General features: G+C 40.5%; 2 protein-coding genes across 4 annotated transcripts; one reads left to right on the top strand and one right to left on the bottom strand.

Annotated features, from left to right (window-relative positions):
* Positions 1-696: 696 nt before the first annotated feature.
* On the top strand, positions 697-15325 carry PPP1R26 (protein phosphatase 1 regulatory subunit 26). 2 transcript variants are annotated; one of them, XM_050926751.1, is made up of 5 exons: positions 697-1043; positions 3894-7733; positions 11986-12103; positions 13340-13441; positions 14151-15325. In XM_050926751.1, the coding sequence occupies exons 2-4, from the start codon at positions 3955-3957 to the stop codon at positions 13430-13432; spliced, it is 3990 nt and encodes a 1329-aa protein (XP_050782708.1). In that variant the 5' UTR covers positions 697-1043; positions 3894-3954; the 3' UTR covers positions 13433-13441; positions 14151-15325. The 2 variants fall into 2 exon arrangements, with proteins under 2 accessions (XP_050782708.1, XP_050782707.1); XM_050926750.1 differs by lacking the exon at positions 11986-12103 and adding an exon at positions 10560-10643.
* Positions 15326-17787: 2462 nt separating this feature from the next.
* On the bottom strand, positions 17788-22027 carry PIERCE1 (piercer of microtubule wall 1). Of its 2 annotated transcripts, XM_050926770.1 has the most exons (4): positions 21852-22027; positions 21061-21241; positions 19967-20045; positions 17788-18457 (listed from the first exon to the last, which is right to left on the bottom strand). In XM_050926770.1, exons 2-4 carry the CDS (start codon positions 21204-21206, stop codon positions 18269-18271), a joined length of 414 nt encoding a protein of 137 aa, XP_050782727.1. In that variant the 5' UTR covers positions 21207-21241; positions 21852-22027; the 3' UTR covers positions 17788-18268. The 2 variants fall into 2 exon arrangements, with proteins under 2 accessions (XP_050782727.1, XP_050782726.1); XM_050926769.1 differs by lacking the exon at positions 21852-22027 and having other exon boundaries at positions 17789-18457; positions 21061-21443.
* Between the last annotated feature and the right edge of the window lie 15 nt (positions 22028-22042).

The following is a 22042-nucleotide window of genomic DNA, read 5'->3' as shown; positions in this document are numbered from 1 at the left end:
GGTGTCCTTGGGGGCACGGGGCTGGGATATGGGGGGCAGGGTACTTGGGGGGCTCGCCGAGGGGGTCACAGGCTGGGGGATGAGACCCCAGGGAGTGACAAGGCAGGGTCCCAGGGGTGATGGGGTGGGATCCCGGGAGCGGTGTCCTTGGGGGCACGGGGCTGGGATATGGGGGGCAGGGTACTTGGGGGGCTCGCTGAGGGGGTCACAGGCTGGGGGATATGACCCCAGGGAGTGGCAAGGCAGGGTCCCAGGGGTGATGGGGTGGGATCCCGGGAGCGGTGTCCTTGGGGGCACGGGGCTGGGATATGGGGGGCAGGGTACTTGGGGGGCTCGCCGAGGGGGTCACAGGCTGGGGGATGAGACCCCAGGGAGTGGCAAGGCAGGGTCCCAGGGGTGATGGGGTGGGGTCGAGGGCTCCTTGGGGGTGATGGCCTGGGATCCTGGGAGCGGTGTCCTTGGGGGCACGGGGCTGGGATATGGGGGGCAGGGTACTTGGGGGGCTCGCTGAGGGGGTCACAGGCTGGGAACCTGGGAGGGGGGCTCCCTGGCAGTGACATGCTGTGATCTCAGGGAGTGACAAGGCAGGGTTTTTGGGGTGATGGGCTGGGGTCCTGGAGGTGGGATCCCCGGGGTGTGCAGGGCTGGGGGTCAAGGGCTCCCTGGGGGTGACAGACTGGGATCCCTGAGGCGAGGCTGGGGGGAGGGGTCCCTAGGAATGGCAGCCTAGGGTGTGTCTGGAAGGGACCAGAGGTTGTGGCCCAGGAGGGTGGAGTTGGTGATGTTTGAGCAGAGAAGCCAAGGGCTGGTTGGGAGTGTTTCTGGGTTGGGATCCCAAGGGGGTGTGAAGGCACAGGCCAGTGTGAGGTGGAGCTGAGGAAGACCAATGCTTTGATGTCTCCTGATAGGGACATCTCCTTCAGGAAGGCAAAACTCAGTGTGCCTGGTCATTCTTGGGCATTGAAGGTACGGTGGCACTGTTTGCGGACCATCTACTGTGCAGTGATTGGATTCTTCAGCTGCTGTTAAATCCTTTTGCCGAGGTGGGTTGCTATCACTGTGTCCATTTACAGCAAGTTACTGAAGGTTGTGTGGCAAGTCAGTGGCACAGCTCTGAAGAGAACTGTGTCCTCTTCAGGTCCACGCCCAACCAGCAAGAGTCAGGATACTAACTTTAATGTCCTGGCCAAACTCCACTTGGATAACTAAATTCTACCTCCTCAAATGTCTGTGCTTGTATTTGGGTGCAGTATCCCGCACTTGCTGTCTTAAATTACTGTGGTACCTTACTGTCTAACATTAAATAGCTGCTACGTAGCTCCTTAGAAGTGGCTGCATTTCAAGACTCAGTGACATGATAGCTGTGTATACTCTCTGTAATGTACTTTGAGATCTTTTGTCCATAAAGATGCTGAATGTGGTGGTTATAGGTAATCTATTGCTTTAATTTAGTTGTGTGCAATTAAGTTCCGGCAGCTGCTGTTAAATGATTGGCAGTGGCCCACCGACGTTATGGGTGGATAACATGACACACAAATTAAACCCAGTCCCCTGTGGATAGCTGTAAATTTTCAGTATGCCAGCAATCCCATGTTGTTCAGATAATGAAAACATCCGCTATTCTGGAAAGAAAGAGGTTAATAGGGAAAAAATAGTGATGTGTACAGAGCCAAAAGCTTAAACGTATTGAATGCATTACTCAGGGGTAACTAGCCCAGTGTTCTGATTCTCTCACACTCTTAATTCATTTCTCTCATAACATGATTATTTAACTTACCACTCGTGCTTGAAAGCTTCTGGGTTTTTTTATGAAGTATACCGTAAATTATACCACAGAAAACTTGGAAACTATTTAATCATCCACATTCTTTACCAGTGACCCTCTCAGTACATGTTACACGTAAAGTCTTCTAGGCTGCTGCTAAGTAATGACCACTTAGCTAGGTCACCAGTTCACCTGTGGTTCCTAATTGCTTGACACTTGAACGGTCAAAGATACTTGTATTTTTTTAGAATGTGCATACTAGGGGTAAACGCTTAACTTTTTTTTTTTTTTTTTTTGCTTCACTATAGAGAGAATTTATAATCGCATGTGTCAGATTGCTCTGGGCACCAACCAGATGGAAGAACATTCTTAATCAATATCCTTAAAAATTAAATTATATAACAAGAGCAATGCTCTAAAACTAATTATCACGGGGGAAAAAATCAAGAATTGATATTTAGAGCCAAAGGCTTGAGCAAGAATGTTTTATGTCAGAACATTGTGGCAGGGAGCCAAAGGATGAAGGAGCAGCAAAAGTATTAGCTCCGCTGGACTTTCCGGGATGGGAAATCATGTAAGGCAGATATGGGGTGATTCTGCCTAGACTGGTGGGATTTGAACAATGACCCAGGCTGCTTTTAAAATGGTGTTAAAGTTCACCCCTGCCTCTAGATCAAAGAACAAGTTTGACAAAAGTAACCACATATAGCACACTTGCAATGCTTTTTTCATTCTTGGTGCTCCAAGTGCCTGATAAAAGTAAGCAAGCATCATTTCCCCCCGCATTTTTAATACCCACTTGTCTGTAACAAAACATGAGAGAGATAAGAAAAAGCTAAAATGTTTTGTTTAAAAATTATAGAATTATAATAATTCTTAAAGAAAATATACTGCCACAAATTAAATTTTTGCAAAAAACATCTTTCTGAATGCTCCGTCTAGAGGAAAGTTAGATTGGAAGAAATTCAAAGATAGAAGCTTGGTTTTATAGTTTCTGTACAATACAATGCAATGGACTGATTGAGACCCAATATGTTTGTGGGGATGATTGTGTGTCACAGTTGTGGCATGTCTCCATTGCAGCAGTGTTTTGACAGAACACAGAGGTTGATAGGAGCATGCGTTGAGCTAACAAAATTAGGTCTTGATGCTGCAGACTGGTGCCTGTAGTCAGAATCCTGTGCCCTTGTGGAGTCCCATGGAAGATTGTAAGGTCTTTGGGGATGAGGTCTATTTTACACTGGGTGGCTATACAGTACTTAAGAGAGTGGGTGCCTACTGTAATATAAAGAATAATTCATAATCTTCTTACCACTTTTAAGTATCAGAGGGTAGCCGTGTTAGTCTGGATCTGTAAAAGCAGCACAGGATTCTTTGCTGCTTTTACCACTTTTACTGGCTCTTGAAGATTTGTATTTATAGAAGGGCCTTGATCCCGCAGTGAAGTCATATTGCTGAATGTATAACGTTGCAGTCACTCAGTGGAAATATAGTCATAAATAATTTTGCTGCACAACCAAATAGACAGTGAAACCTAGTTATGGATGGAGAACATTTAAACACAATAATCATAGTCAAGAAAATACAGATATTAGTAGAATATTTTGCAGTTTTCCCCCCAAGTCTGCTCCAGTTAAAAAGACCTTTTTAATTTTTTCTTTTGTCCCCAAAGTCTTTATAGAATTAATAAAATGATGCACCCCCATATAAAGAGTCCTCTTCACCCATCCCTAAAATGCAGCTACAGCTCACCTTGACAACTTTTTATAGCCCGCAGCATTTTAGAATTAGAATCAAAGAATACTATGTTCAAAGTGCAGGGAGAGTTTTAGGTAGGCAGGATGTAATTACCTGGACTGGTCTATAGCTAGAGCCAGAATTCCAGGGGATCTTTAATGACCACAAATGGTCAGCACCTCAGTTTTATCTCCTCTTTAAATGGAACAAGTAGTAGATTTCCCATTTAAATGATATTGAGGAGCAACTTCTGTGACTAGCTGATGTAACAAGACTACTGGACATTAGTAATGTATGAGTTGTATCACAGAGTATCACATGGAAAACTAAGTAATGTGTTTATACATTTTATTTTATATACATTATATGAGTGTTTTTTCTTTTCCCTTAGGATGGATGAGAGACCAACCTAAAAAACAGTTATTTTGCGGACTTCTTCATTGCCTGCTAGAATGTTTCTTATGAATGCCTCTCCTTTGATAGCTCTGAAGACAAAATGGGAATCTTTTGGACAATCAAGGAGTTGTAGATACCCTGTTTGCTTCTCTGAATCTGAAGAGGATGTTACTAGAGCATCTGTAAGTGCAAAAGTTCAGATGATCATAAACAACCTGCAAAGTCAAGAGTCTTCCCTGGATATGAACAATGATTATGATTGTATTACACAGAAAAAACGAAAGGGAGAAAAAAGGAGTAACAGACTTACATCTAGTACCCGGGTGCTACAACAGCACACCTATTCCAAGTGTGGTTGCCCTGCTGATTCTGATGGCACAGAAGTGGAAGACAGTTCAGAGTTTGGGACCCTCCTGTTGGATTCTGATAGTGATGATTCTGTTGATCGAGACATAGAGGAAGCCATTCAAGAGTACTTGAAAAAGAAAAGCAAGAGTATCCAGCCATTGCCAAGCAATGCAGAGTGTTCAGATAGAACAGATGTAGACAAGAGGGTCAAAAGGGAACTCTCACAGAATAAGGTGACTAGTAATCTACTCCCTATGAAATTTAAAGCTGAAATGGTGACTGAAGGCTTCATTTCTGACCATGTGGGAATTTGTGAGAAGCTACGGTCAGCTTCACCTCTGAGCATCAGTAGTGATGACTCTTTTGAACAGAGCATACATGCTGAAATTGTACAGTTCTTGAATGAAAAGAAACAGCAAGAAACTAATAAGTGTGTAATTGTGGAGGATAAAAACCTGGAACAGAAAGAAACTCAAGTGAAATCTATGTTTAAATATAACAAAGAATCAGCTAACAAAGCAAATCGCAGTACTTTAAAGCAAGGATGCAAAGCACTTCTCTTAAGGCACCAGCCCAAACTGAGGAAGACCAATGTACAATCTAAATGTTTGAAGTCTAAAATCAGTGAAGAGCCTAGTGACTTCAGTAAAGCGACCCAGACACATTTTAAAATGACAGCTACTAGCCAACCATGGGTTGTCGAACAAAATAAAGAAGGTGAAGGCAAGAGACATTTCTTCAAAACCGAAGGAGAACAAATAATTGAAAGCACTCACTTATCTGATTCAAGTAGTGATGATGGTATCGAAGAAGCCATTCAGCTTTATCAGCTGGAGAAAATCAAGAAAGAGGTAAATCCTACAACAGACTTCCAAAAAGGTGTAGCAGACATTTCTGCAAGCCTAACAATTAGCTCAACAAAATGTGCATCGGCAGAAGACCATAAAAAATCCTTAAGCAGCAAAAGGAGGGAGATGAGTACAAAATCCACACAATTTAAAGGCACTGGCAATGAATTTAACAAACTGTTTAAGCCTTTGAAAAAAGCCAGAAGTTGTGCATCTCCGGTAAACAAAATTGCCAAATGCAAGCTCACGTTGCAGGCTTCTTGCCGAGCAGACACATCCACAGAACTGATGTGTGCGGAAGCCATCCTTGACATTTCCAAAACAATCATGCCACCCCAAATGGGATGCGAGGGCAAATCATTTGCAGCAAACCCTTTCTTCTACCCCCAAAGCTTGCCTTCCTCCCACTGCGAAAGCGACAGCAGCCCTGTAGACAGCGATGATAGCATAGAGCAAGAAATCAGGGCTTTTTTGGCTCTCAAGGCACAGTCAGAAAATCTTGTAACAAAACCTGATAATTTGTCCCACTCTGTCCAAAGGCCCTTGTCTTCTGAGCGTAACAGTGTGACTGGTGGCCTGGAACCTTCCCTCCCCAAAACACTGAATCTATCATTGAGTCGTAAGAGGAGACTTAAAGGAGAAAGCAAAGTAGCAAAACAGAGCATAGACAATAAAACAGAAGGGCTGGAGATGGGGTATGCCCATGCGGGTTATGGTAATAGCGCCAAAATGCTAGTTTTGCAAGATGGGAGTGGCCTGAGCTGTCATAGAAAAGCCTGTGAAGCTGGAAGGTCTGGTAACAAAGAAACAAGTCAGCAGCTGATCTCTGCAGAATTCACTGGGCTTGTTGACAAGCATGTTGCTTTAGACTTTGCAAACAGCTTGATGCAGGTTCAGGGTAACACAAGAGAACTGATAAAAAATACAGTCCAGGCTCAAGAGAGAGATGGTACAGATGACAAGAGCAGTTCTCTGGACAGCGATGAAGATCTTGATAGCGCTATCAAAGACCTCTTAAGGTCCAAGAGGAAACTAAAGAAAAAGTCCAAAGACCAAAAAATCCAATGCAAGAAGAAAGTCAGATTTGGTGACACAGAAACCCAGCTTTTGGATGAACTCAGTAGCCTCCAGCGAAAGGACTGGAAATGCAAAAGTCCTATTCTGCTAAAAAGCTGCCTTTCAAAATCACGTAAAGATACTAAGGAAAATGCAGTTAGAAGCCCCCAGAACAATGTAAATGGCAGGCTCTCAAAAGGAAGATCAGAAAGCATAAAGGACTTACCATTTGCGTTGCAGTTTAAAAAAGAATGTAAACCTAAACCAGTTTGCAACAAGAATAACTTGGAGGCAGCTAAAAATAAAAGATGTTCTTTGACTGCTACTTCAGCAACAGATGACAGCAGCTCTGTGGATAGCGATGACAGCATTGAACAAGAAATTAGGAAATTTTTGGCAGAAAAGGCTAAAGGCTCTGCAAACAGTATGGAAATACGGAGGGATAACTTACCTGCTGACTCATTGAGAGTTACCAAACCACGTGCAAATAAAGGAAAAACAAAGCATCAGCTAATCGAAAATGAGACTAACATGTTATCGGGTCAGAGTAAAAAAACTAAAAAGGTACCTCAGCAAACAGATGAATTGAAAAGCTCTCAGAGAACTGTAGGAGAAAGTGCAATAATGCATGATGGTGAGAAAAGTGCATCCCATGCAGAGAACGTTTTCCTCCATACTACTCTGGAGTTGAAGGCTGAGCAAGGGACAGTATGGACTAAAGGTTTAGCTGCTGGTGCTTTGTCTGTAAAAGGAAATCCATTAAGTAAAAAGAGTACTATAGAGCCTAAGCAGAAAAGCCTTTCATCTACACACAGCAAAGGTGATGGGTGTAAATTGCAAAATTACTTTAATGCTAAGTCTAATTCCAAAAGAAATAGCACCTTTCAGTTAAAAATTTCAAGCAAATTTATAGCTGGTCTAAAGTATGCTCGCGATAGAAAGAAATCTGTGCTTTTAAACAAAAGGCAAAATGTAGAACTTCCACTTCCCCATAGCAGCACATTAAGGACTGAGGTAACTCTCCCGAATATTTGTGCACTTGAACAAAAAAGTGGAGCCTTGGTGCAGAATGGGGACCTTGGTGGAGAGGGAAAGACAGGAATAAAAGAAGCAAATTTTACTCAGAGCCTCATAGTAGAGGAGACAGGTCTCCATATAGCAGAAACCTGTGAAAAACTGGAGGCTGCTCCTTTGCACGTTAAAACTGAAGCAGATGATTACAGAAAGGATAACACTTTGGGAGACAAACATATGTATTGCAGCTCAGATTCAAATCCAGATCCCCAATTGCAGAAACCCAACATGGCAGCAGTAAGCGTTAGCGTAGGAACATGTATTTTTGAGAGCCAAAACACATCCATTAAGGAAGAGGAAGGAGAGAGCCAGCAAGACAGCAGCAGGCAGGAAGAAATTAATGTACCCAACTCTAGTTTGGAAGGGAAAATGTTAGCCGAGCAAAGTAGGGAAGCTGATCGTAAAGAGGACCATGTTCAGGAAACTTTAGACAGAAGTTCGGCAGAGTTTAGTGACATAGCTGTACAGGCATGCACAAGCTCCCTGGTGAAAAGCGAGGTGTCAGATTTGTAAGTATTTTTTTTTTATAACAGCATTCAGTCTTTTTAGAAAATACCTATCATTGTAAATACCTTGATAAAAGTTGAGAGTGAAAGGAGGAAGATGGAAGATACTGATCTACATCATGTGTACACTAATGTGAAAAATCCTATTTAACAGGTGTATCATGGATAAATGTTTAATTTTTTTTGTAGAATTTTGTAAATGATTTAAAGTGCTTCAAGGAAATATTTTTATAATGATTTTTAGGGCATGCATTACTACAGGATGCTGTATTTAACATGTCATTGTCCTAGATAAGAAGATAGCATGGCTAATTATGCTTTAAATTATATGGTGCATCAAAACATACATATATTGAAAGTGAACCAATTTGTGTCCACAGTGTATTGGCCAGTTGCTAAGAGATCTTAGAAAACAGCAGCAGCTGATTAGGAATATTACAGATATTGAAGCACATTCTCTGTCATTTCATGGAATTGGAACTATTTTAGAACATCTGCATGTAGCTATTTTCCACTTGGATCCCCATCTTAAAATTAGAACTGCTCTGCTGGACGACTGTAACTAACACAGGCCCACTGAAGTCAATGTAGCTCCATGCAGATACAAGGGTCTGTCCCTATAGATTCAATTGCAAGTTCAGGAACATGGTGTGGAGCAGTCTTTTAAGGGCTTCCAGCTTCAACTCTGAGACTGCTGAGTCCTTTTTATCTTCCGAACATTCTGATAACCTCCTGTAAGCAGATGCTTCAAAGCACAATTGGAGTTCAGTATAGTGAAGCAGCTTTTTGCTTCCATATGTTCATTCAAACAGCATTATTTCAGTGGATTGCACTGGATCTACATGCTGCTGAAGTAGCCAAGGCCAAAATAATTCCATAGGCATTCTTTAATCTCATTTTGATGCTCTACAAATACATGATGAGTTTTGGCCTTCAAAATTAACTTGATGTTGCATTGGAGTGTCTTGTGTTTCGTTTTTAACAATGGTTTCTATAAGATGCATCTCTGCAAAAATTTGATCTTTCTACTGTTTTGTGCAATAGAGCAAACTTAGGCTTGCTACAGTAAACACTTCCTTAAAAGCTTTGGCTGGCAAATATTTTGTCTGAGTGAGATCCTAGGGTATTTTCAGTGTCCCTACTCCATTCACCCCTCACACCTCTGTTCCATCCACTGATGATGGAATAAGAGCATCCCCACACATAGACTTGCACTGAAATAACTAAAATATGTGAATTAAAACTGATTTCATTGTCTCAGTTTGTGTGTAGTGAAGCCCTTCAAGTCAGTCTGTATCTTTTGTATCAGCAGTGTGATTTGGCATTTCTGTAATAATCTGGTCTTCTTAAGTGGCTAATCTCTTCGAAATCTCTATCTACCACCCATCTATTTCTTATTTCAACAGCCTGCCTGAGGCTGGCCTTAATTTCCCAGAATAGAGCAAAAGCAGTCAAGAATGCATCCAGTATTGCATTTCATCCCCCTATGTGCTCTGATCTTGCAGAGAATTGACAGGCTATGGCATAGAATAGTGTAGTACTAGTAATGTTGTTATAAAAAAAGAAACAATGACCTTTATGTCTAGATATCTTTTGTGTGCTTTATACTGTTGTGCAGTTACACTTAAAAAATATTTTAATAATGGTCGTCTGGCATCTTTCTGCCTGACCACATTTGATTTTTAGATTAAATATTACATCAGGTCACTACAAATTTTAATTTAGTAATAGTACACCTGGAAAAAAAGTTGTATTCTAAGCCCCCAAAACTGTAATCAGTCTGCACAGGCATAAGGTTCTGCCTGCCTGAATCTGATTGCAAGACTGGGGTCTTTAGTTTGAAATTGGAATGCAAGCTGGTATTTTAAAATAGCAGTTTTCCAAATATATTGCTTTAATAACATTAAGCTGTAATTATTTTTAATGATGGAAGCACTATATACCCTGTCTATATAAACTAGGCTGAGTGTTTCCTCAAATAAAATTTCAGTAAACCAACATTGAGATTTAAAAAGTGTCTTATTCCCCAACTGATGTGCATGTGGTTGAAACCTTTCTTGATGTACTAATTCACTTTCAGTTAAGATGCAGTTCCTTGTAACTTGTGCTTTAAACTAATCTAATTTTTAAAGAGCACTTTTTTAAAAATTGAAAAACTTGATTTGTATATAAGAAATGGTGTGAATTCATAAGTTTATAACATTTAATAAATTGGGTTCTGATCATGAACCATGAAACCAGCAAGATTTCAGGTGGTTTGTATCAACATCCTGTGTCGAAAGACTGATTCAAAATGAAATCTTTCTTTCCCTGCCCATTGTTTTTTTAAATGCAAGGTTGTCGAGAACCGCTGCCTGCAGTTTTTATGACTAGGGTCAGCTGGATCAAAAAAAAGATTTACTCCGGCTTCCCTTGAAGACCATGGCAAAACTCCCATTGACTTAACTGGGAACAAGAACAGAGTCCCTAAACACTCATCTGCTCCTGCTGCTTATTGTCTTCTCCCACTTCTGTACACATCTGAAATCATAATTCTGTGGCTGACACACCAGGAGTCTGGTTTCCAGTGGGAAGAAGAAGCAGGAAGAGATTTAAAAGATCTTGGTTTTATGCAGATATTCCTAGTAACAATAAAGAGAATGAGAGGAGAACCTACAAAGCTATAAGAAGTGTGACTAGAATGTAGTTCGGAGAATTTCATGAGTGATGTGAAAAAAGGGGTCTATAAATCTAGAAGTTCTAATGGCTCCCAATTGCACTGACAGCTGGGTTGCTAGATGCTCCAGCGTTGCAAGGGAAGTAATAGTCGGCACCTTTTTTTCCCCTAAGCTTGTGGACAAGGAGTGGGATCTTTCCTCAGCTTGCTGAAGCAGCTTCTGAAGACTGCTTTGCAGGAGTGGGAGGTAGGCAGAGGTAAGCAGAAGATAGTGGGATTGAAGGTGGAAAGCATTTGTAGAGACTTCACTAAGGAACTTGGGCACCACCAACCCCCACCTTCCAGGATCAGCACTCACTCTTACCCAGCACCACTTCTCCAGTATCTAGGACCAGCATACACTCTTTACAGCACCCAGGACCAGTGCTGAGGATTGGAGGCAGTGAGGGTGGTTGTCCGCCTGCACTGGTACAGAAGGAGGTGGATGGTTTCCTGCTTACACTGGGGTGTGAATGGCTGGGGTTTGAGACTGTTTTGGGAGGAGGGTAGTTGGAGATTAAAGATATTCTGCACGTGGCAGAAGCTTGTCTATTGTGGCCTGAGGTTGCATTTTGATATGTGTCCCAACCAGTCTTCCCTGATGTTTCTGTCACAATGTGTACCTTATGGATACGTCCCTAGATTGCTTTGATGCTTCTCCTGAATTTTCAAACTTCATCCCCTTAGAATTGTTCACTTGTCAGAAAAGCAAACTGTCCACAGGGAACTTTTTTCTAAACACTACACATCATCTTCAGTGTTGGCACCACAGCCATACACAGGCTGTTGTGTCAGGTGTCTTCCCATGCTGTGTTTGCAGCAGCATCATTCTGGACACAGTTCTCATCAACCATTCACTTAGTCAAGAAAATAAATCCTGAGTCCTTGGAACAATAAACAATCAATATTAAATGAATAGAATAAAGGCTGCCCAGTCAAGGAATAATAGCATTACATTAACTGAGTCAGTGACCCTGGTAATTTATGTGGATTTAAGCTTCATCCAGAACCTGCTTTGGGATCCTGCCTGACCCCTTCATACAAGGCAATGTCGTCTTAAGTACAATACCAGCATGGTTTGAGCTTCTGTTTTCTTTCTGCTGAGGAATGCCTTATTGGTACTCATCAAAGAAGCCAATGATTGAAAAGGTATGGAGCTAAACTAGCCCTCTTGACCCAACTGTGACGCCTCCAGGTGATGGTTGAAGGTGCACTGGCGTGCCCCTGCAGTGCCTGTCCTGTAGTTACAATGACTCCAAACTTCCTTTAGAAGTTGGTGTTATCATTTTACTGTTCCATATTTCCTCAGTGGTAGACAAACTCAGATCTTAGCAGGTAAGTACAGAAGAAAATGACTTACTTTAAAATCATCCACTGTCTTATTTTAAAATGTAATGTGATTTTTAACTCTGTGCATAAATTCTGCTCATGTAGGTTTTAAGCAATTTAAACTATATATATTTTGATGCCTAAAGCAGAAGTGATTATAATGCAGATCTGTTCCACTTTGCCTACTGATGCATATATATATATATATTTTTTGTTTTTGTTATTTTCCAGTTCTTTAAGAACCTCTATTGATCCTGGATTGACAATACAACCTTACATAACTTTATCTCCAGCACAGATATGTAAAAATCTTACTTTAAAAATCCAGAATGGAAGGAGAGAATTCCAGGTAGATTCTTTTTTTTGTGCGCCTCATTTTTTAATCCTCAGTGTCCCAAAGTTTATAATATTTAAACACATTGAGGGCCTATTCGTTGTCATGGGTCTTCTCTGGAGCTTACTAGATATACTTTATCTTATATTTAATGCTCCATATAAATTGATCCTAGCAGGAATCATCAATACAGGCCTTTTTCTGGTTAGAATGGACCAGGCCATCGTTGTAGAAAAGCCTCCTCTTTACCTTATTTAACGCACAATTTTAAGAGCAGACTACACTGAAGCATTTATGCAGCGTGCAGACACAAGGAGAGGGAACCATTGTTCATACACATATCCTAAATGTACAAGTCCTGTATTGACCATGATATACATTGTATGTGGACTGGATAATCTGGAGGATTTGTAATAAGATAATGAAGGCTTTCACCTCTAGGCCAGCTGTGATTTTAAGTTGCTTGTATCTAACAATGGCCTAGTGACCTATGTGCAATGAATTTGACAAGTCTCAGTCCCATTCCCAGTGTACAGATGCCCCCATTAATAAAGCCACCACTTCAAATGGCATTAATTAGCACCTTTCTTGGCAGTCTCAGTAGAGAGGTCAAGAATTAGATGGGACCATAGAGGTTCCTCCAGGTCAGGAAGAAAGTACATGTGTATGCCTGCACTGTCTGTTCTTTACCTGCTCTGCTACTAAACAGGATTACAGTCCTCAAAGTTGTCAATACAGCACTTTTCACCAGTAGTACATCTACAACTGGTAAAGGTTATGTGCTAGCTGTATTTCAGACTCTAACGTTGATGGTCTCATTAAAAATAACTATGCAAAGAGATTTGTAATATTTGTCTGGTGGGGTGGAGAGGGAATGAAGGGTTGACTTAAAATGTTTGGAACAAGTGTTTCCAGAGGCTGAAAAAATGTTATACTAGTAAATTCTGGATTAGTCACACTTAGAGAAAATGTAAATTTACATCTGACATCAACATCTTAGCTTAGTACTAAGCATATCAACAGCATCCCTGTGATAAATACTCAAATACAGTGTAAAATTTTTAGACTAAAACCTGTATAAATACCTAGAAAAAAAATCAAATGTCCTAACACACTCTTTTAGCATGGGCAATTTTCTTCATAACCCTATGGAAAGACTTCCCCCCCCCCCCCCCCCGCAAATCATGTTGGTATGTTTAATCTAGGAATGGTGAGGGTTATTTGTTTTGCTTTGTTTTTTGGTGCTTTCAGAAAGTGTGCTGCATGTTTGAAGGCAAAAAGAAAGAAAAAAGAAAAGAAAAGAAGCCCGATTTGTTTCTCAGGGTTGAAAAGCAATGGAAATAACAAAATAATGTATGTACTGCACTTCACTATGACACCACCCGTAGTTTTAAAACTGTCTAATAGGCTTTCTGCAGGCAATTTTGTAGCTCATCTGCTGTTTAAAACAGCTCTTCAAGGCTTTTCCCATGACAGTTAGAAGTTTTACCAGTTAGCATGAATATTATCCAAATACCCTGGTCATGGTGATGTTTGATTCAAAAAATGATGGAATAAATCACTTTGTTTCCTAAAAGGAGGGATAAGTTTAGTTGTGCATCTTGTATTATTTCATCTAAAGGGGTGTGTTCCAGCTCTTTATAATGATACACAAATACAATTCAGTACAATATGACTTTATTTTGCATAGCATCTTTAATACAAACTGTATCCCCAAACGTGCTACAGAGTTAAATTATGCAAGGCAGCCTGTTGTGGAAGATTGTGAGATAAACCATATGTAACAAAGTGAAGCATTCAGCTCAAATACCAAAACCAGGGAATTGGTTTAGGCATAAGAGAAAAGATTTTTTTATTTTTTGTAGGTGAGATTTTAAGAATTGTGGAGAAAGTATGTGGTAGAGAGATATGGGCAGGTAAATGTGAGTAGTTTTTTAAAAAGAGACAGTCCTCCATGTAAACTAATCTCATCGGTAGAAAAAGTGGATGGAATAATAAAATTGTGTAAAATTGCCTGATCTGTTTCTTATTTATTCTGCACTGTGTTGATTTTGTATTTCAGGCAAAAAATTGGAAACAACGGAGGAAATGAAGACATGCCCTGAAGTCCTAGAAGAGAAGTGGTAAATGAGAAAGCAGAAGGCTGATTTTTTTTCTAAATTACTTTGTTTTTTCTGTGGAAACCATATGATAGATATTGAAAATATAAAGCCTTTGGGTGAATTTCAGCCCTTGCTTTATTATATTTGTTCAACCCTGTTGACAGGTTATAAATGAAGGCAGAATTCTGCCAGGAATTTCTGTATTTGAGATCACCAAATATTGTGTGGTGTAATAGTGAAACTACACCATGGACCTCCTTCAAAAGTCTTGGGGAACTACAATAGGTTTTAGATCAGGCACCATATATTTGTATTTGTTTGTTCTATATTCATGCCTTTATTAGACTTACTATTCAGTTTCATATTTCATTGCTGATCTTGTTAACTAGTAACAAAGCAACTTGTCTTGCTTGTATTTTTTAAAACTTTCCCTGTCATGCTTGACCAATTCAGTTTTATAGAACAGTATAAAAATGATTCATGTCAGAGTGAAGTTTTCTTAAGAAAATGTTATGAAAAATATAGGTTGCAGTATTACCTGGACACATCTCATCTAATATACCAAATATTATTTTCAGCCAGCTGCTGAAAAATTTTCATAGCTTTTTGTTATATATTACCAGTGTGTTGCACTGTTAAACTAGGATAGTGTCTCCTCCACAAACAAAGTTCTTGAGAACTATATGTGGAAATACATTGCATGGTTAGAACTGCAATGGAGTGTGATTTATATAAAATGGCACAGTTTCATTGGTTGTATAACTGCATTTGTTGCAATAAAACTTTAGAAAATATTTCTCTAGGATTCATTGCCCTTGTTTGAATAATTCATTAAGAAATTATAGTCTTGAGACAGGAATGAATAACAAATGTTCTACAACAAATCAGTTAACAATACTATTTAAAGGGTTAATATCTTTGGGAAAACATGGATCTTGAGATATCTGATCAGATTCTAAGCAACATAGAAACAAAGATTCAAAAATTCATTCATCCTTTAGTACCATGCAGTATGAGCCAAGAGTTGAAAGGATCACTTGTGATTGAAGAAAAGCTATTAAGTATATGTATATCTTTGTTGTAAGCTATGTTGACTGAACTATCACTTAATTATAAGTAACTATATGTTGACTGGAAGGGGTTCAGCAAGGATTTCTACCTGAACATCATTTAATCATATTAAATGTGTGTTAATGGATGTCTTTTTTTCTAATAAAAGTTTATTCTTGAAATTCTATAGTGATTTTTTCTAGTTCCAGGGTGAAACATGATTGTGTTTCCTAGACAGAAGCTATTGAAACTGTTTACAATGAAATTTCTTTAAAAATTTTGGATCTCCAAACGTAGATTTGAGGGTTTAGCTACTTGACAGTCTCTCTTGAACAAATTTCCCAGATGACACCTTTTCTCAGCTTTATGAACACAATTCCACCTTAAAACTCTTAATTTTGAAGTTGCTTTGTCAGATCCTCATAGGAAGTGTCCTGTTATCAAGCAAGGTAATTTTTTTTTCCTGCAGTGGGAAAAACATAGTTTAACAGGACAAGATTTGACTTTGAAGGTTAATGTGTTGGAGCATTTTTGTTAATTTGCTACCACTTACTGCACTGTAGGAATTATTTTACAGCCAATTTATGTACTTCTGTTCTTCTATGCGGTATCAGCTCAAGTTATTGGTACCATTTAAACTACTGTTTCTTGCAGTAGACAAGAGTCCATGTCACAGAAGTCACCATTGTAACTGGTACAGATTATGTTCAAGAAATATGTCTGTTCTATAGTGAGGAAAAAAACTGATGATTATTCATATCAGATGATGATGATATATTTCTACTCCAGCAGTAACTAAGTATGTTAAACAGCAGCTACTAACGTTAGACATTTATAAATCAGTAGGTTCAGATGACTTGCATCCAAAAGTTTTGAAAGAGCTGGCCAACAAGCCCTGTGGACCTTTAACGTTGATTGTCAGTAAGTCTTGGAACACAGGGGAAGTTCCAGAAAAGTGAAAGAAAGCTAGTGTTGTGCCAGTATTTAAAAAGAGTAAATGGTATGACCTAGGTAATTACAGGTCTGCCAATCTGACATTGAACCCAGGAAACATAATACCGATATAAGACTCGATTAATAACAAATTAAAGGAGGGATTAATAAAAAATTAAAGTAGGGTAATATCAATGCAAATCAACCTGGATTTGTGGAAAACTAATTTGATATTTGATGAGACTGTAAGTTTGGTTGATAAAGGTAACAGTATTGATGTAATATACCTAGACTTCTGTGAGGTGCTTGACTTGATAACAGATGGTATTTTGAGTTAAAAAACAAGAATGATATAAAATTAACATGGAACACATTACATGGATTAAAATCTGGCTAACAGATAAGTCTCAAAATGTAATTGTAAATGAGGAAATCATCATTGAACGGTGTGCATTTCTAGTAGTCCCTGGCAGGGATTGGTTTTTGCCCCAGTAGTTTTTAATATTTTTGCAGATGACCTGGAAAAAAATATAAAACCATCACTCTCAATGTTTGCAGATGATACAAAAATTGGGTGAGTGGTAAATAATGAAGAGGACAGGTCACAGGTACAGAGTGGTCTGGATCACCTGGTAAACTGGGCACAAACAGAAGGCATCTGAATACAGCTAAATGGAAATGTATACATCTGAGAACAGAGAACACAGGTCATATTTGCAGGATAAGACACTCTGTCCTGGGAAGCAGTGACTGAAAATAGTCATTGTGATGGATAATCAGCTGAATGTGAACTTTCAGTGCAAAATGGCTAATGAGAGGCTTAAACAGGGAACCTTGCATGGGAGTAAAGATGCAATTTTACCTCTGTATTAGGTACTATTGCAACCACTGCTGAAATACTGTGTCCAGTTCTGCTGTCCACAGTTCAAGAAGGATGTTAACATATTGGAGAGAGAAGAGCCATGAGAACAATTAAAGGGTTAGAAAATATGTTGTATAGTGATAGACTGCGAAAGTTCAATTTATTTATTTTAGCAGAGGGAGGATTAAGGGGTGATGTGATCACGGTCTATAAGTACGTTCATGGGGAACAAATGCAGATAATGGGCTCTTCAACATAGCAGAGAAAGATGGCTCGCCGGACGTTGAAACTAGACAAATTCAGACAGGAAATAAGGTGTAAATTTCTAACAGTGAAGATAATTAACCATTGGAGCAATTTGCCAAGGGCCCTGGTGGATTCAAATCAAGATTGGAGATTTTGCTAAAAGATCTGCTCTAGGAATTGTTTTGAGGAAGTTCTGTGGCCTGTTATACAGGAAGTCAGACCAGAGATCACAATGGTCCCTTCTAACCCAGAATAAGTGTAGCCCTTACTTGGCAATCTGAGCAGAGGCCCAAGATAGGAGTGGGTCGTAGAACTTCTCTGAACTTCTCTCAGTGGTGTTTGCTGGGCATTCCTGAGGCACACTGCCAGGGCAGCGTGGCATGGGAAAGTGTGTGTGCTGGCTGCCTGTGGAGTGGAGCCATCCATTTATGTTTAACAAGCATTAAATTCACTTGTGTTCACAGGCATTTTAATAAAACAACAAACATTTTTCCAGATTTTTTTCTTTATTAACACACCTGCTCTAAAGCAGCATTTTGCTCTTATTATTCTCTCAATGACAGAGTTTTCATCCTTGCTCATTGACTCATTTTATTCCGTTTTCATGACCTTTTCTACTACGTCATGCTAACATTGGATCTAGGCTCTCCTTCAGCAAGGTAACCTCAAGTCAGACAGTATAATAAAAGATTGCCATTGCAGCTTAATGATGCTTCAATGGCATGCAGCATTATTTTAACAGAAGCCTGTGTTTGTTGTGGTGAATCATCCTGCAAGCTAATGTGGCAGACGGAAGTGTATTTAACATCACTCAGTGCAGGAGTGCACCGTTTCCAGTCATGCTTTCAAAGATTTAGGAGAGAAGCAGAAATCCTAAGGAAATGTCAATGCTATTGTTCGCTCGTTCTTTTGTGGTTTTTTTTTAACCAGGCAGTAGACAGTAAACTGAAGAACAGGTGTCATACTGCAGACATCATGGCTGAAACATTATTCACAGTGGGATGGGCCACTGCCATTGTAACTGGGGTGAAAGTTGAGTCTGTCGTAGAAGGTGATAAGGTTATCTATGCCAGTCACATCGCTTTTCTCCATGTAGGTGTTGAGCCCATTATTCCTATACATGCCACACTTTCCAAGATGTTTCGAAAATGCATGTGAGATAATGTTAAAGGAGGTCTGTGGGGGAGAAAAGCAAGAGGAAATATTGTAGATACTCATATGAATAGCATCTCTGTGTTTTTACAAGAGCGAGGGTATAATTAAAAGGGCTCTAAATCTTCATGCTTCATAGCATGAACCACACACCAGCTATGGCCAGAAAAAAAACCCTACCCATCCACCCATTGTTTAGGATTTTTAATCAAGGGCCTGTGTACTCAGGAAACTTGTCCTATATTTTGCTGCAAGGGTGCTGGTTTCTGCAGCACACCAGTGGTGCAGGCCAGAGATGTTACACCAATTTTGGCTAAATTCAAAAACTGCAATTCTTACATACCATATTAATTCTTCTATCGCAGAAAGGTATACTATGTGTGAGTGGGGAGAAGAGCTAGGGCCAGCTTCTGGAGCTTCAGGCATTGATCATCACACATTTGCCTGTGTATGGCTTTGGTTATGGTTTATTTTTTCACTTTGGCAATCACTATGTTCCACCTCGGCTTTTCTGATTTTTTTTTTAAACGTAGTAGTAGTATAATTGTTTGTGGGGGTGTTTGTGAGTAAACACCTTGTTCTCTTTGGCATCAGACTTCAGCCACAAGATGCCAGAGACTAACTCTCCTTGTTTATTTAGGAGGGGAATATAATTGTGTCCAATTAAAAAATTATTGATCTACTCCAGTGTGTTTCCAAAGAGATTTTAGGTCAGTGTATCTGCTCCCTTTTAAACTACCGAGTCTTTTCTTTCTAACCCTCTTATACTGTAAAATTCACTGCGTGGAGATACTGAAGCTTCTGGGTCGAATTTTTCAAAAGCCCCAAAGTGACATGAGAGCATGTGTCTCACTGAGTCACTTAGAGGCTTCTGAAAATCCCACCTTCTGATTTCAGAGATCTGCCGAGACCTACAATATGAAAATAGAACTATGGTGCCCCTCAGTTTTTCATGAATTATATTACTGTATTTTCCCTTCCTTTGTAAGTGGCTGGAGTGGCAACATGAAATGCAAATTCGAATAGCAATTGAAAAATTCACCTACTGGGTCTTATACAGGAGACCTAAATTTGAACCACTGCTGGCCACCATCAAAAACCCTTAAATTTAACAAAAGATATAAGGGTAAAAAAAATTTTGAACATCAGAATTCCCCCTTGCCAATTTCCCTTGACTACTTTTCAGTATTCTGTGCCTGTATTCTGGTTGGCTGTGCCACACACGGACTGTTTCCCTACCCAGTTTGCTCATGCCAGTAACAGGCGATATCTGGGCAGAGGAGGGTGAGTAAACAGTGCCTGCAGGACAATATATGCATTTTAAAATACTGCAAAGGATAGATACTCCTGTAAGGAAGGTAAAGTGAATTGACAGTTTTTTTTAAAGGAACAAAGCAAAAAGCGTAGCTGAGTATTTGTTTAAAGTATTCCTACAGATAAAGCAAATAACTTATTCCTCAACAGGTACCTAGAGCTCACTTAAAAGGTAAGATTGATACACACGTTAATTAGCTTTGTGCTGCATATACTTACTGGCATTTCATGTACAGTAGGCGCTTTGCTTCCATAGATCTGGTTGGTGGTCCTGTACATTGGATGAGATTCATTCGTTCTACACAATAGAATGCAATTTTACTTGGTATAGTTTCTTTCATACAAACTGTATCCCACAGCACTCGACAGAGTGAAATAGTGCAGTTTACAGAGATAAACTACAGTAACAGATGGACATTAAGAAGTGCAGGCAAAGGAAAAGATGCTTTTGGGGATGAAATGGGGAATGGATAAGGTGGGGAGAGATGAGAAGGCATTTCTAAGGGTACGTCCTACAGTATGAAATTATTTCGAAATTATTCTATTCGAATTTTTGGAAGCGATTTTATACATTTGGTCTTGTGTGTCCCCACTAAAGCACATGAATTCGGCAGAGTGCGTCCACAGTACCAAGGCTAGCATTGAATGTTGGAGCTGTGCACTGTGGGTAGCTATTCCACAGTTCCCGCAGTCCTTGCTGCCCATTGGAATTTTGGGTTAAGCTCCCAGTGCATGATGGGGCAAAAACATTCTCACAGGTGTTTCTGGGTGTGCTTTGTCACTCGTTCCTCCCTCCATGAAAGCTACGGCAGACGCCATACTGCCAGCAGACGGTGCACCGCCTGTCTCCTGGTACAATCCAAAAATTCAAATAGAATAATTTTGAAATAATTTCGTACTGTAGACTTACCTGTCTCCTGGTACTATGAATCCACCAGCAGTGAGACTGATGGGGCAGAGAGGAAATGTCTGCTAAGGAAACAGAAAGACAAGGATCCTGGAGGAATTTAAGAACAAAGACAATTCTGTGCATGCTTGACTCTGGAGAGCTGAGGCTTGAATGAAGATGGAGCAAAGCGCGCTTGGGACCTCTGGCCATGATGGCTAATCTGGCTGTAGATAATGGGACATATCCCAGATGCCCTTCGGGCCTTAAAATGGGTATCATTTTCACAGTCTTGCAGAGGTCATGACTTCACAGGATCTCAGGTCATTGTTGCAAAGTGTGGCAACCTCTGGGTGCACCATGAACCCTTCCCTCTCTCTCAGCATGCTGCTTTTGCTCATCACACAAGTTGTATCAGCTTCCTCACCTGTAGCCCCGAAACCATCCTGGGTGGTTGAACCTGGCTGGCAAATTGTCATTAACTCTGTAGTAATCACTGGTTCTCTGGGACCGACCCTCCTCTGCCTCTTTGTTACAGGTGTTGAATGCTTCCGGCAGATGCACCTGGGACATTTTGAGTTAAGACTTTTTGGTGACTCTGGTCCAAGCTGGACAAAGAGGCAGGAAATTGACCAGACACACAAGAAACAGGGTGCTTAAGTAACAAACTATGTTGCTAGGAGACAGGCTGTAACTTGGCAACAAAGCGAGAGGCCCTTAAAGGCACAGTACTGTAGACAAGGGTCCAGCTTACAAACGCTTTCCATGCACACCACAGGGAGTAGTCCCTTGAGGGCTGTGGAGTACTCGCTCCTACTAAGCCCTGCAGTGGTTCTGTTACTAAGCCCTTAGTTCTGTTACTTTCAGTCCTCCTAGGTCAGTAGTTTTCCTGAGAGTATTCCGCATGCCTCCTTTTCTAGCCGTGTATGTAGGGGAGAGAACCCTGCTGAAGTGAAGAACTGAAGGCACATTGGCTGACCCATAACGTCTCCTTGTTTCCTGGCACTCCCCTTCTGCCTGCACCTGTTGTCTTTTACCCCACACTTAGTTCCTGCTGCAAAGAACTGACCTTCTAGCCTTTTGTTCTGTTTGCACAGTGCCTTGCGCAAGGGGATCCTAAGCTGGGACTGGGGCTTTGAAGGGCTATCGCAGTCCAAACCATAAATACTGATCATTTCTAAAAAGGGGGGTTGAGCTGAGGAACAGTCATTTGCTCACCAATAAACCCTGCTGTTTCCAGGGGGTTGGAACAATTTTTACAGTGGGGGTGCTGAGAGCCCTTGCACCAAACTGTAACCCCTGCCTAGAAGGGAAAGTACTTCAAGCCCGGGGGTGCGGCAGCCCCCCAGTTTCAGCACCGATGGTTGTTTCTAGGGACCCCTGTTCGGGTCCCGCTAGGAATTCCAGCC

This window comes from Gopherus flavomarginatus, chromosome 17 (assembly GCF_025201925.1).
Source record: "Gopherus flavomarginatus isolate rGopFla2 chromosome 17, rGopFla2.mat.asm, whole genome shotgun sequence".
Taxonomy (NCBI): Eukaryota; Metazoa; Chordata; order Testudines; family Testudinidae; genus Gopherus; species Gopherus flavomarginatus.
Note: the sequence above shows the minus strand (reverse complement) of the source record. Positions and strands in the feature narration are given on the sequence as shown.

Bases quoted from the DNA above. Each gene is read 5' to 3' on its own strand.
- PPP1R26 (XM_050926750.1), top strand. From the start codon at position 3,955: ATGTTTCTTATGAATGCCTCTCCTTTGATAGCTCTGAAGACAAAATGG. The intron at 7,734-10,559 runs GTAAGTATTTTT...TTTTCCCCTAAG, and splicing joins AAAAGCGAGGTGTCAGATTT to CTTGTGGACAAGGAGTGGGA. The intron at 13,442-14,150 runs GTATGTACTGCA...TTTGTATTTCAG, and splicing joins AATGGAAATAACAAAATAAT to GCAAAAAATTGGAAACAACG.
- PIERCE1 (XM_050926770.1), bottom strand. From the start codon at position 21,206: ATGTCCCAGGTGCATCTGCCGGAAGCATTCAACACCTGTAACAAAGAG. The intron at 20,046-21,060 runs GTGAGGAAGCTG...TCTATTGTGTAG, and splicing joins GGATGGTTTCGGGGCTACAG to AACGAATGAATCTCATCCAA. The intron at 18,458-19,966 runs GTAAGTATATGC...TCTCCCCCACAG, and splicing joins CTACTGTACATGAAATGCCA to ACCTCCTTTAACATTATCTC.